The sequence below is a fragment of the Alexandromys fortis genome, unplaced genomic scaffold, assembly GCF_014885135.2.
Source record: "Alexandromys fortis isolate MF-2015 unplaced genomic scaffold, M_Fortis_MF-2015_v1.1 scaffold_38, whole genome shotgun sequence".
Classification (NCBI taxonomy): Eukaryota; Metazoa; Chordata; class Mammalia; order Rodentia; family Cricetidae; genus Alexandromys; species Alexandromys fortis.
In genome coordinates this window covers 13,627,377-13,639,090 of record NW_026067916.1, presented here as the reverse complement: position 1 = coordinate 13,639,090, position 11,714 = coordinate 13,627,377, and the positions used below count along the sequence as shown (strand labels likewise).

General features: G+C 41.6%; 1 protein-coding gene across 1 annotated transcript in view; it reads right to left on the bottom strand.

Annotated features, from left to right (window-relative positions):
* Positions 1–2,661: 2,661 nt before the first annotated feature.
* Positions 2,662–11,714, bottom strand: part of Lhfpl3 (LHFPL tetraspan subfamily member 3) — a 398,415-nt gene continuing 389,362 nt past the window's right edge. The window contains exon 3 of the mRNA XM_050139837.1: positions 2,662–4,920. Coding sequence (XP_049995794.1) covers positions 4,892–4,920 — 29 coding nt within the window. The 3' untranslated portion in view covers positions 2,662–4,891. The remainder of the gene's footprint in view (positions 4,921–11,714) is intronic.

Sequence of the window (11,714 nt, the reverse complement as noted above, 5' to 3'; positions counted from 1 at the left end):
ACCTAGCTTTGTTCTGTAGTGTGTTAGAATGGAAACTGATTCCAAAAAGGGAGTTATTAATGATTGTTGGGAGAGGGAAAATTTTACTCCATTGTTTTGAGTGGGGTATATGTGTAGCTTTATGTACACCAGGGACCTGTGTTATTGGGTGTATTATCAGCTTCTTCTAGATGCCATTTTTATTTTCTTGGTGCATCAACTATGACTACTTTATATCCACCTACCTGGCAATTCCAGCATCTAAAACCTCTGGGGCCATCCACCTGTTAGCTATGTCTATCAATTATTTCTTATGATTTATTGATGCATTTAGCAATTTTGAAATCATGAGTGCATATCTTGCTGAGGTTGATTGGTGAAACTTATGTTACAAGTAATTTCTTCCATGTTAAATGTTTGGGTCACTGTGCCAAATATCTGAAATAAGCAACTTAAAGGGAAAAAAAATTATTTTGCCTCACGGTTCTGGCAGTTTTAGGCCATGGCCAGCCGTGTTCCACTGTTTCTAGGCGGAAAGGCAGAAGCTCATGGCAGGGAACATGAGGTGGAGGAGAGCTGCTTACTTCCAAGAGTAGGAGACTTGTAGAGGAAGTTTCCCAGGACAAGACATTGTCTTCAGAGACACTCTGCCAGTGATGCACTTTCTGTAATAGTTCATTCAGCCCTAAGACCATGAATGGATCAATCAATTGTCTGACTTAAAGATTTTTCCAGGGTCGCCATTCCTAAGATTGCATGATCATCAAGTATTCTGGCTCACAATGGGAACATTGGGTTTAGTGTCCTGCTTCCAATGGTCCAAGATTTAGTTTTTCATCTCCTGCTCTGATCCATAAATTTGTCTTTGTCTTTTGCGTTTGCTTATACGTCACACTCACGTGTCAGCCCTCTTTTTTCTCTGTTGTTTTTTGTCTTCCGTGTTCTTCTTGCTTCTTTGCAAGCTAAGTCACGTATTAAAAATAAACTCTTGGCAATTTATTCAAGTCCCCTCAAGGGTGTTGAGTTCAATCCTATCTTAGAGTCTTTAGACCATGGGTCTGCTTGCCTGGCACCTGTTCCTTGTTCACGTGGCTGAGTTCTTACCACCGATCTCTCATTTTAATTAGGTATTTCCTTCAAGAACCCACATAACTTTGTTTGGGGACATCACTCTCTTTTATTAGAGTAGTTCTTGGTACACATTGCTATTTATCCTCTTCAGACAGACAGGACCGGGTCTCTTCAGGGCTCCGTTGTTCCAGGCATTCCTGTAATCTTCCCAGTATAGCTGGCCTTGCTAATCTCCTTATATATGGGGCCTCTGTATGGATCTCACTATGTATTCTGGTTAGCCTGAACTCACTGCATAGACACACTGGCCTCAAATTCACAAAGACATGCCTACTATCTACCCTCCACGTGCTGGACTTAAAGATATAGGCCACCACACTCAGCTTTCTTTCATTCCTTTCTTTTTATAAAAAAGATTATTTATTCTTATTTTATGTGTATGGATGTTTTGCCTGCATGTGTGCCAGTTCACCTGGCACCTGTGGGGGCCAGAAGAAAGTGTCAGATTCCCTCGATTTTGAATTACAGATGACTGTGAGCTATTATGCTGGTCTTGGGGACCGAATCTTCTGGAAGAGCAGCCAATGCTCTTAACCACCAAGCCATCTCTTCAGCTTCCTTTTTTTTTGTTTTTAGTATCATACACAGTAAAAAGTAGGAAAAGGAGGAAGGCGCATACATTGACCATCTCCAACCTGTCAAGCACGATATTCTGAATCATTTTATATCCTCATATCAACACTATATAATTGAATATTATTTATATCCATGTTGTAAATGAAAAAAAAAACAAGGTTCAGAGTTTTATAGGATAATATAATAAACAAGCATCTGGGATTAAAACCCAGCTGGACAGCATATGCCCTGTGTGGAGTGTTTCAGGAGGCCTGTTTGCTCATGTCTGAGGGACAAGCGGCTGCCTCTCACTTCAGAGGTAGAGCTTCAGTAATGGGTTACCTCAGGCAACTTTCATTTGAGCAGCTTAGCTACTTGTTTAGCTGACCCAGTGGAGGTATATCTATATCTGGTAAAGAGAGAAGTCATGTTCTGGCATACATGAGTGTCCTGAACATCTAATCAGCGTCTGTTATGGCAACATTGTGGAATGCCAGCAGAGTTTCTGAAGATAGTTATTTCAGTCGGACCATTAATTCACACTGCTGTGTTGGTTTGGATTTGAAATGTCCCTTGTAGGCTTACATGTTCAAAGGCTTGGTCTCAGCTGTTGCCACCATTTAGAAGTTCGTGAAGCCTTTAGGAGGAAGAGATTTGCTGGAGGGAGGGAGTTATGTCGGCTGTGAGGCTGTTGTATCTCTACTTCCTTCCTGTTCTCTGCTTCCCGACTGTAGATACAGTGTGACCAGCAACCAGCAGAGAAATTCCTGTCCTATGACTTACCTTCCATGATTGAACGTGTTCCTTTTTAATTGTAAACGAAAATAAAACCATCCTCCCTTAAGTTGCTTTTAGCCAAGTATTCGATAACAGCAACAAGAAGAAGAAAAAATACACTGGATCATGGGGCAAAAAAGGAAAACGAATGTGTACATGCTACCAATTTTTTTAAATAACAAAATCTTATTTTTTATTTTTTTTTTACAGAAATTCAGATATTCCAATAAATTTCTTTACATTTCCTGGACCTTAAAAAAATTGCACACAACTTTTGGACATAATAGAACAGAACAGAATGAGAAAGGGAGTCTTTTTTTTGAAAGGTAAAAACATACTTCTTATACTTAACATTTAGTGATTTACATGTATATTATCTATGTACAAATGGTATATCATCAATGACCCATCTTCATAGCTCGGTGGTATGCTAAATTACACTTAGGTTTCATGGCAAAAATCTCTTAAAGAAATTCCCATGTGGCGAGGAAGAACTTTTTATTTTTTACAACATTACTGCTAGTGATGTAAGACTTCAGACAGAACCATAGTTTACATGGGATAGGGGAGTCTAACACCTTCTGTTTTTAGAGTAGATTATGAGATGCCTCCCCATAAATAAAAGATGATATTTTAAAAAAAGTTGTGTGTAGTTTGAGGCCAGCCTGGTCTACAGAGAGAGTTCCAGAATAGCCAGGGCTACACAGAGAAACCCTGTCTCGAAAAACGAAACAAAATAAAAGTTGTGTGTAATTCCATTAGTAAGTAGGCTATTTTGAATGCATCGGGACAACAAATAGCCCCCAGAATGACTTATACTGTGATTATAGAGACCAAGTGTTCCCTTCATATAGTTCTTTAGGAAAGTCACACCTCTGTGAACTGGGTTTTACTTCCTTGAGCACTTGAGTGTATCTGTAATATACTTTTAGCCATTTGAAACCTTTGGCTCACGGTGAAAACATGGCTAAAAATATGAATGTGGTTTTATGTGAGCACAAGAGAGGGAAACCCTGATTCTACGTTAGGCTCCACCTGATGTTCTAGCGACAGATGTGCATTCAACCTTATCTGAGCCCGTGAGTGTGTGTTTTGTGCTCAGGTATATAATATGGGCTCTTCCACAGAGCCCCCTTCATGTGCACCTCAGCTTGTGTTTACCCTCAGACAAAGAATTACTTCAATATTAAGTGTTTCTCTGGTGTTGGATTTAAGCAGGAGATGTTATGAGGCAATGGTTGGGGGGAGGGGAAGATCCTTGAAGACAGGTGGTGAGTTGTAACTACTACCAATCACTGGCTAACCCAAAGGGAAGAAAAGATCTGAGAACTTTCAAAATCAACATTAATAAACAAAAGGTAACTTATTTCTATCAAGTCCTTTTGACGTGTATAAGTATAGAGTTATTTACTTCTAAGGCTATAAAGTTGTTTTTATTTATTTTGTTAGTACCACTTACTATTATTTAGAAGTAGATTTAAGGGAACAATTTCTTTTATCAAAACAAAAATGAGTATATGTCAGCAAAGGAATGAAAGGATATGGGTTTCTAGTGACATCAGAAGAAAGAAATAGAGAACTCATATTTTAGGTATCTACTAGTAAAGTATATTAAATTCCTATGCGTATTCTAGGGGAGCTAGAAAAGGTGTCTATTTGATAGCAGCCTCTATATTACATGAGAGAGCATCCAGGCGAAAAGAAACTTCCTTTACTGTTTCAGAGTTCCTTGATGCTGTTTCATCAAGGACAGGGGCATCTATGGGAACCTATCGTGTAACGGTGTACTTCCTAGGATTCACAGTTTGATGGAGTCATAGCACACGGCAGGAACATTTCCTTGGCGATGACTCAGACAGATTCAACTGAACACACACTTGGCAGGAAGCTTGAGGGGCTACACCTCTTAATAACCAAGTGGTTGTAACTAATTGCACAGTGAAATGAGTGGATAATAATGTTGAGGAACCAAAGATCAGAGGCATTCCTCAATAAATGACCCTTGATCAGCTTCTTGGCTACTGAGACAGGAGTAATCTAGAACTAAATGCCCTTTTGTTTTTTTTTTTTAATAATATTGAAAGATTAAAGCTTTTTTGTTTTCAGTTTGATTTAAAAAGGACAGCTTATAAACCTCAGTACATATGTATTTTACATGTTAATTCTAGCGGGTGTGTATTCTTCTTTCTTAAACTATTTCCTGATGATGATTTTCATGAATGTTATCTGATCTTATTTAATGACAGTTTCCAGTGAGCTGGTGTTTAATCCGTGGTCGTAGCTCCGCTCAGAAAACCACCCGCAGCTCTGCTGACCTAGATTAGCAGGTGCGTCGACAAGTAGACTTTGTGCATATTCGTCTCTGGACTCTGGTCTCTCCCAAGTGTCTTCCTTCTTGATGTTGATGTACAAAGCTGTTTGTTTAGCTGTTGTTTGACTTGTTTTGTGCTCATTCTAGAGAATATTGGCTTAGCAGAACTGCAGAGAGAAGAAGGAGGAGAGAGAGAAAGGGTTAGGGGAAGAGAAAAATAAACATGATTTCCTGTCAACAAGATTTTCACATGTTCGTCATGACAATAATACCACAGCTGGGCCTAGGCAGAGGGCCTGCTTAGCATGCACAGGAGTGATGGTGCATGCCTGTCATCCCAGAACTTGGGTGGTGGGGGGAAGAGGATCAGAAATTCTAGGTCATCTTTATGTTCATAGCAACTTCGAGGCCAGCCTTGGTTGCATGAGGCCAAGTCTCCAAAACTCAATACCCTTCTCATGCCCAAAAAAAAAAAGTTCAAATGCACTTTGGATTTATTACCAAAGACTTTGTGCGATCTGTTCCATTATACACACAGTACAGTATTCTAAACAGGGGGTTTTGTGAAATCCAAATATCCTCTGGAGTTGAGACTGCAGACTGCTTTAAAGGAATGGGGAGGAAGGCAGGGAACGCAGAGCCATTCCAAACCTCACTGTCTTGCCTGGCATATTGATGTGGGAGTGTCATATCGATCTGTTGATTTCATTGGCTGAGCAATAAAGAAACTGCTTGGCCCTGATAGATTAAAGCATAGGTAGGAGGAGAAAACAGAATAGGATGCTGGGCAGAAGAGGAAGTGAGGTCAGACTCTGCTCTGCTCCCGGACAGACCAGACAACTCTGCTCTCTGGAGCAGAGACACCATGATGGACGGAGGCTAGAATCTTCCCGGTAAGCACACCTTGGGGTGCTTACACAGATGATTAGAAATGGGCTAAATTAATATATGAGAATTAGCCTAGAAGAGGCTAGATAGAAATGGGTCAAGCAGTTCTTAAATGAATACAGTTTGTGTGTTGTTATTTCGGGCATGAGCTAGCCAAGCGGCCAGGGTGTTGGGGACACAGCCCCGCCGCCGCTTCATATTTCAACAGCATATAGAAGGCTTTCTATGTTCCAATTCTTCTCCCTTTCTTTCTGTTTAATTTATTTCACAAGATGTCATAACAGGTGAAAAAATGACTATATATGAATCATTCACAAATCCAATCACCTTTAAATACCAACCTTTTTCTTCCCATGTTTCTTCATATTTCTTATGTAAATGTACTCTAATTTTATAAAGTGGGAATTACAGTATGTGACACTGTTTAATGTTTTTAACATGACATTAAACACTCTATATCATTATATCAGCATCTAATGGTGGTATAAGATTCCATTCTACTTTTTTTTTGAAGAAAAATATACTTGCTGCCAAGTCTGACAACTTTATAATTTATTTATTTTTATTTTATGTTCATCAATGTTTTGCTTGCATGTGTGTACGTATATGGTGGGGAGGAAATGGATAGGGTAAGATCCAATCTCAGTGGACTGGACTGGGAGGAAGGGTGGTGGAAAGGATTTGTTTACTCCCCAGAGAAGTGTGTGTACACCAGAAGAGGAGGGAGCTGCTGCAGGGTAGGCTTCTCTTTGTGAAGATCCTGACTTCCAGTGGGAGCAGAACACTGTGGTCAATCTCATTGCTCTGCTATCTGGGCCCACACCCCAGGGCCCGGCCTGGTCACTCGTCAGCGATCCCAAGTCTCTTTTTCTTGGGTCACATGACTTTCACTTGGTTACCCTCTCACCCGACCCCTCGCTGTAAGCTCATTATTAATCACTCAAGCTTTTTCTCCTGAATGGTGTCTTTTTTTTCTCTTTGATGGACACTGGGTCTCCTCACCCAGGGTGTCAAGGAGTTGAGGAACAAATGGGAAAATTGTGACAGGAAGCCTGTGAACTGGGTTTCTATTGGGACAAAGCAGGTTCAGGGCCTAAATTTCAAATGTAAGGAACTGTATTCTGAGTGTTGGCGCATGTCAGTCAAGGGAAGGACATCCTCATGTTTTGTATATCCGGTGTTTTACTTGCCCATCATTGGTCCTGGCCCGGCTTCTCTCTGCAGGCTTCTCATTACAAGGCTTTCTGACCGTGTTTGCCTGAGTCTGAATTACTTAGACATTGTTGTGCCTGGTATTTTTTCTTCCTAGTGTATGGCAGCACCATGCCATGACAGTCTTGGGCCTGTGAGAGTAGCTCACTAGGCTGAAAACAACCAGAATATTGGTTCCATGGGGGCTCAGAACACAAACAGTCCCCACGTATTTATCAGGAAACCACTGTACTTGGGGAGTAATATTAGACTGTTACTACTTGTGCTCACACCACATAAACAGAGAGGTAGGTGTTCCCACCTGAAAGCCTGGCCAACCTGTGCACACACACAAGTTTATCAAGGGCAATAGGAAGAAGAGAGTAAGAAAAGGCAAGACTTTCCTTTCCTCATGTTACTATTTCTTCTTCTGTCTAAGAGTACCAGCTATCAGGGCTGTTTGCAGAACTAACTGGGAATCTTAGTGTGGCTACACTGTAATCCTTGCCTTATAAAACATTCTGCTCTTTTTAAGACTTTTGCTAACATTTTTCATGCGCCATGGATATTACCTATCAGGGAGGTAATTTAAAAGATGTCACGTTTCCCCAAGTTTGTACAGAGCAGGGCGGAATAATTAAGTCACTTAATGCTGCTTGGGATCTTTGTTCTGTCGGGTTTGACCTTGTAGCCTGTCGTGGGCTCTGAGTTGCCCATGTTCCATTGTCAAGTGGCTCTTTGCAAGTCTTTCTGAAGCTGTCGTTTGAGTCACTGCTCGTGAGAGTCACAGGTACAATAGCCAGCCTGTCCAGGCCATTTAAATGCTGCCTTGTTGAATTTTCTACGTGTTTACCAATGCTGACAGTAAGGTCTCCTGCTGGCTGCTTTCTGCTGATTGTTCCTGTCTAACCGGTTAGGGTCCTGGAGCCCCCTCAGTCAGGACAGCGAGGAGTGGGAGGGGGCAGGTAGTGTCTGAGTAGTGAGAAAGGCCAGGCTTTCTGGGACAATGTAATGAACTACAGTTGTGAAAATGAGTAGAGAAGGATTCTGGTCTGCTTTTTCTCATCAACCATTTTTGTAATTTTCTCACACTCTAGTGTTTGGAACTGTGTCCGCTTCTGACAGGGACCTATGATTCCCTTCATCTCTGGGAGGTGGATTGCAGTCCCTTATGGTCTGTACAATCTCACTTGTTTTCTCTTTTTCCACTAGCAGAATTTGCTCTCTCTGTCAAGGTCTTCTATGCTTCAGTTCCCCAGCTCTAAGCCAGCTTGATCTTTAAGTGCTTGCTGAACCAATGGAGGAAAATAGAAATAGGAGACTCTTTCCATCAGTCAGAGCTGCTGTGGGACTATGGTCTTTTTACCCTGTAAAGATTTGTCACATGTATTGGTTTAATAAAATGTTGATTGGCCACTGGGCAGACAGGAAGTATAGGCAGGGTGACCAGAACAGGAGAATTCTGGGAAGAGGAAAGGCTCAGTCTGCAGTCATCACACAGATGCAGAGGACACAAGATGAAAATGCCTCACTGATAAAGGTACCAAACCATGTGTCTAACACAGACAAAAATTATTGGTTAATGTAAGATTTAAGAGTTAGTTAATAAGAAAGCCTGAACTAATAGGCCAATCAGTTTATGATTAATATAGACCTCTGTGTGTTTCTTTGGGACTGAATGGCTGAGGGACCTGGCAGGACAGAAGCCTCTGTCAACACAGAGACCATTAAGTTAGTGCTTTTCATGTCTCAGTATGCATGAGAATTATCTGCATATCCTGTAAAAGTGTGCAGAGTTTTTTTTAAATGACAGAAATAGTAAATTTTATTTTCCTATTGTTTTAATTGAGCTATACATTTTCCCCACTCCCATTCCTCCCCTCCTCCTCTTCCACCCTCTTTCTGCCCCCCACACTCCCAATTTACTCAGGAGATCTTGTCTTTTTCCCCTTCCTAGGTAAATCCATGTTGTCTCTCTTAGGGTCCTCTTTGTTGTCTATTTTCTCTAGGATTGTGGACTATAGCCTGGTTATCCTTTGTTTTGTGTCTAATATCCACTTGTGAGTGAGTACATATTGTATTTGTCTTTCTGGGTCTGGGTTATCTCAGTCAGGATGGATTTTTCCTAAAGATGTCATTGTTTTTACTGCTGAGCAATACTCCCTTGTGTAAATGTACCACATTTTCCTTATCCATTCTTTGAGGAGCGTCTAGGTTATTTCAAGGTTCTGGCTATTATGGACAATACTGCTATAAACATAGTTGAGCAAATGCCTTTGTGGTATAATTGTACACCCTTTGGGTATATGCCTAGGAGTGGTATTGCTTGGTCTTGAGGTAGATTGAGTTCAAATTTTCTGATAAACTGCCATACTGATTTCCAAAGTGGCTGCACAAGTTTGCACTCCCACCAGCAGTGGAAGGGTGTTCCCCTTACTCCACATCTTCTCCAGCCTAAGATGTATGTCATCAGTGTTTTTTGATGCAAATGTGGTACATTTACACAATGACGTATTACTCAGTAGTAAAAAACAATGGCATCTTGAAATTTGCAGGCAAATGGATGTAATTAGAAAAAAACATCCTGCGTGAGGTAACCCAGACCCAGAAAGACAAACACATACTCATTCATAAAGTTGATATTAGATGTAAAGCAAAGAATAACCAGGCTACAATCCACAACCCTAGGGAAGCCAGGTAAAATGCAGGTCACATGAAGGGCCCAGGAAAGGGAAAGTTAAGCTCTTCTGGGCAAACTGGTAAGGGGAGTAGAAGGGAGGGGACGAGGGATGGGAACTTGAGGGCTCCAGAAGGCCTAGGTGGGGGAAACAATGAAAGATATATCTTGATAGAGGGAGGCATTATGGGGTTAGGGAGAAACCAGGTGCTAGGGAAATTCCAGGCACAACAACCACAAGGATGACCCCAGCTAAGGCTCCTAGCAATAGTGGAGAGGGTGCCTGAACTGGCCTTTCCTTATAATTAGTGACCACCCTAATTGTTATCATAGAGCCTTCATCTAGTAACTGAGGGAAGCAGATACAGCGATCCACAGCCAAGCGCTAGACTGAACTCCTGGAACTTAGTTGAAAGAGGGAAGAGGGACCATATGAGCAAGAGGGGTCAAGATCGTGATTGGGAAAACCACAGCTGACCCAAGCCAGTGGGAGCTTGCGGATTCTGGACAGCTAGGGATCCTATATGTGACTAAACTAAGCCCTCTGAATGTAGGTGACAGTTATGTGGCTTGATCTGTTGGATGAGCTCCTGGCAGTAGGACCAGAACTTATCCTGGGTGCATGAACTGGCTTTTTGGATCCCATTCCCTTTGGTGGGATACCTTGCAAAGTGTACAGATTTTGACTTGGTCTGTCTGGTGCAGGATTGCTAATACTTTCCCAGATGTAGCTGATGCTGTTGGTTAAGTACCGTGCTCTGAGAAGTGAGGTATTAGAGCTTCTAAGGCAGAACGAGCTATTCATCTTTGAACTCACATCCTAATAAGGTACTTGATACACAGCAGGTGTTCCAAATGTATCTGTTGAGGTGACCCACACCTGTAATCCTACTGCTCGGCAAGCAGAGGCAGGAAGAGCCCTGTGTTTGAGGCCAGCCTGGTTTACAGTGAGCACCAGGCCAGCCAAGGATACACAGTAAGGTCCTGTCTCTAAACAAACCAAATAAAAAATCCAAAACCAAACCAACCAACCAACCAACCAACCACAACAACCACTCCCTCCCCACCCCAAAAAACTCCAAAAAGGTATTTGTGAAATGCACAGGAGTTTACAACAATCTGGTGATGAAAACCTTCAGTGATTGGTAGGGACCTGCTGCTCCAGAACTTTTGTAACTTTGTTTAATCCCATCCACAAACATTAATGCCCTGAACCAAGGTAGCAGAGTGGGTGCGTGTTCTCTCTTCCTAGGTCTACATGGGAAGATCTTTTCTCCTATGCTTTCAACACTAACTTTTCTCCAATGTATATAAACAGGCATTGAAGAAATGGGCTAAAAGTGTTTGCCCCGGGACAGTCCTATGACATTTCTTTCTTCCCAAAGGTTTATTTTTTTTAAATTAAAAAATGTTGTATTCATTTGTTTTTGAGGGTGTGGGTTAGTGCATGCCATGGCATGGGTGTACAGGTCAGAGGGCAGCTTGTGGGATTTGGTTCTCTCCTTCCCCATGTGAGTCCTGGGGTTGAAACTCCAGCCAGAGTTAAGAGTCTTATTCACTGATGCCTCTTACCAGCCCCATCTTCTTTCTCAAAAATCTTTATTTTTCTTGCCCCTTCATTGTCAGTTTCTTTGTCTCCTAATTTCCACTGAATCTGAGGCACTGATGTTAGCAGAAGCACAGCCTGTGCTAAATGATCTTCTGGCCACAGGGAAAGGGGACCTGGGTCACTGTGGGTTGTTATGTAATGTGATGGACAATGAGACTTGGGTGCTAGGCACAGGGTTTCTTCACATGATCTTTTCTCTCAAAGTAACTCACGAGAAGGGGTTAACTCACGAAGCTCTTATTTTTCCCCCCTCATCTGCATTAGGGATGTCTGTAGAATCTATTAATGTGATAAAACAGGTCCTCTTATTTGGTAAACCTTCCCTTTGCATACTGAGTGGATTTGTTGCTGACTTGAGAGTCTGGATGATATTCTCTGTCCAGTTTAACCTGAAGTTACTCCATTTTTTAATGTAGGTCAAAAGGTTCTCCCTACAATGCCCACAAGAAAGGCCTAAGGCAAGGTGAGAGTACAGAATCCTCAGTTTTCAGGATGTGTTCAGATGATCTAATGTGCACCACCTATGTCTCCATCAGGGAACACTAGAAATTCTGTATTTCTTTTTTTTTTTTTTTTTTTTTTAATTTATTTATTTT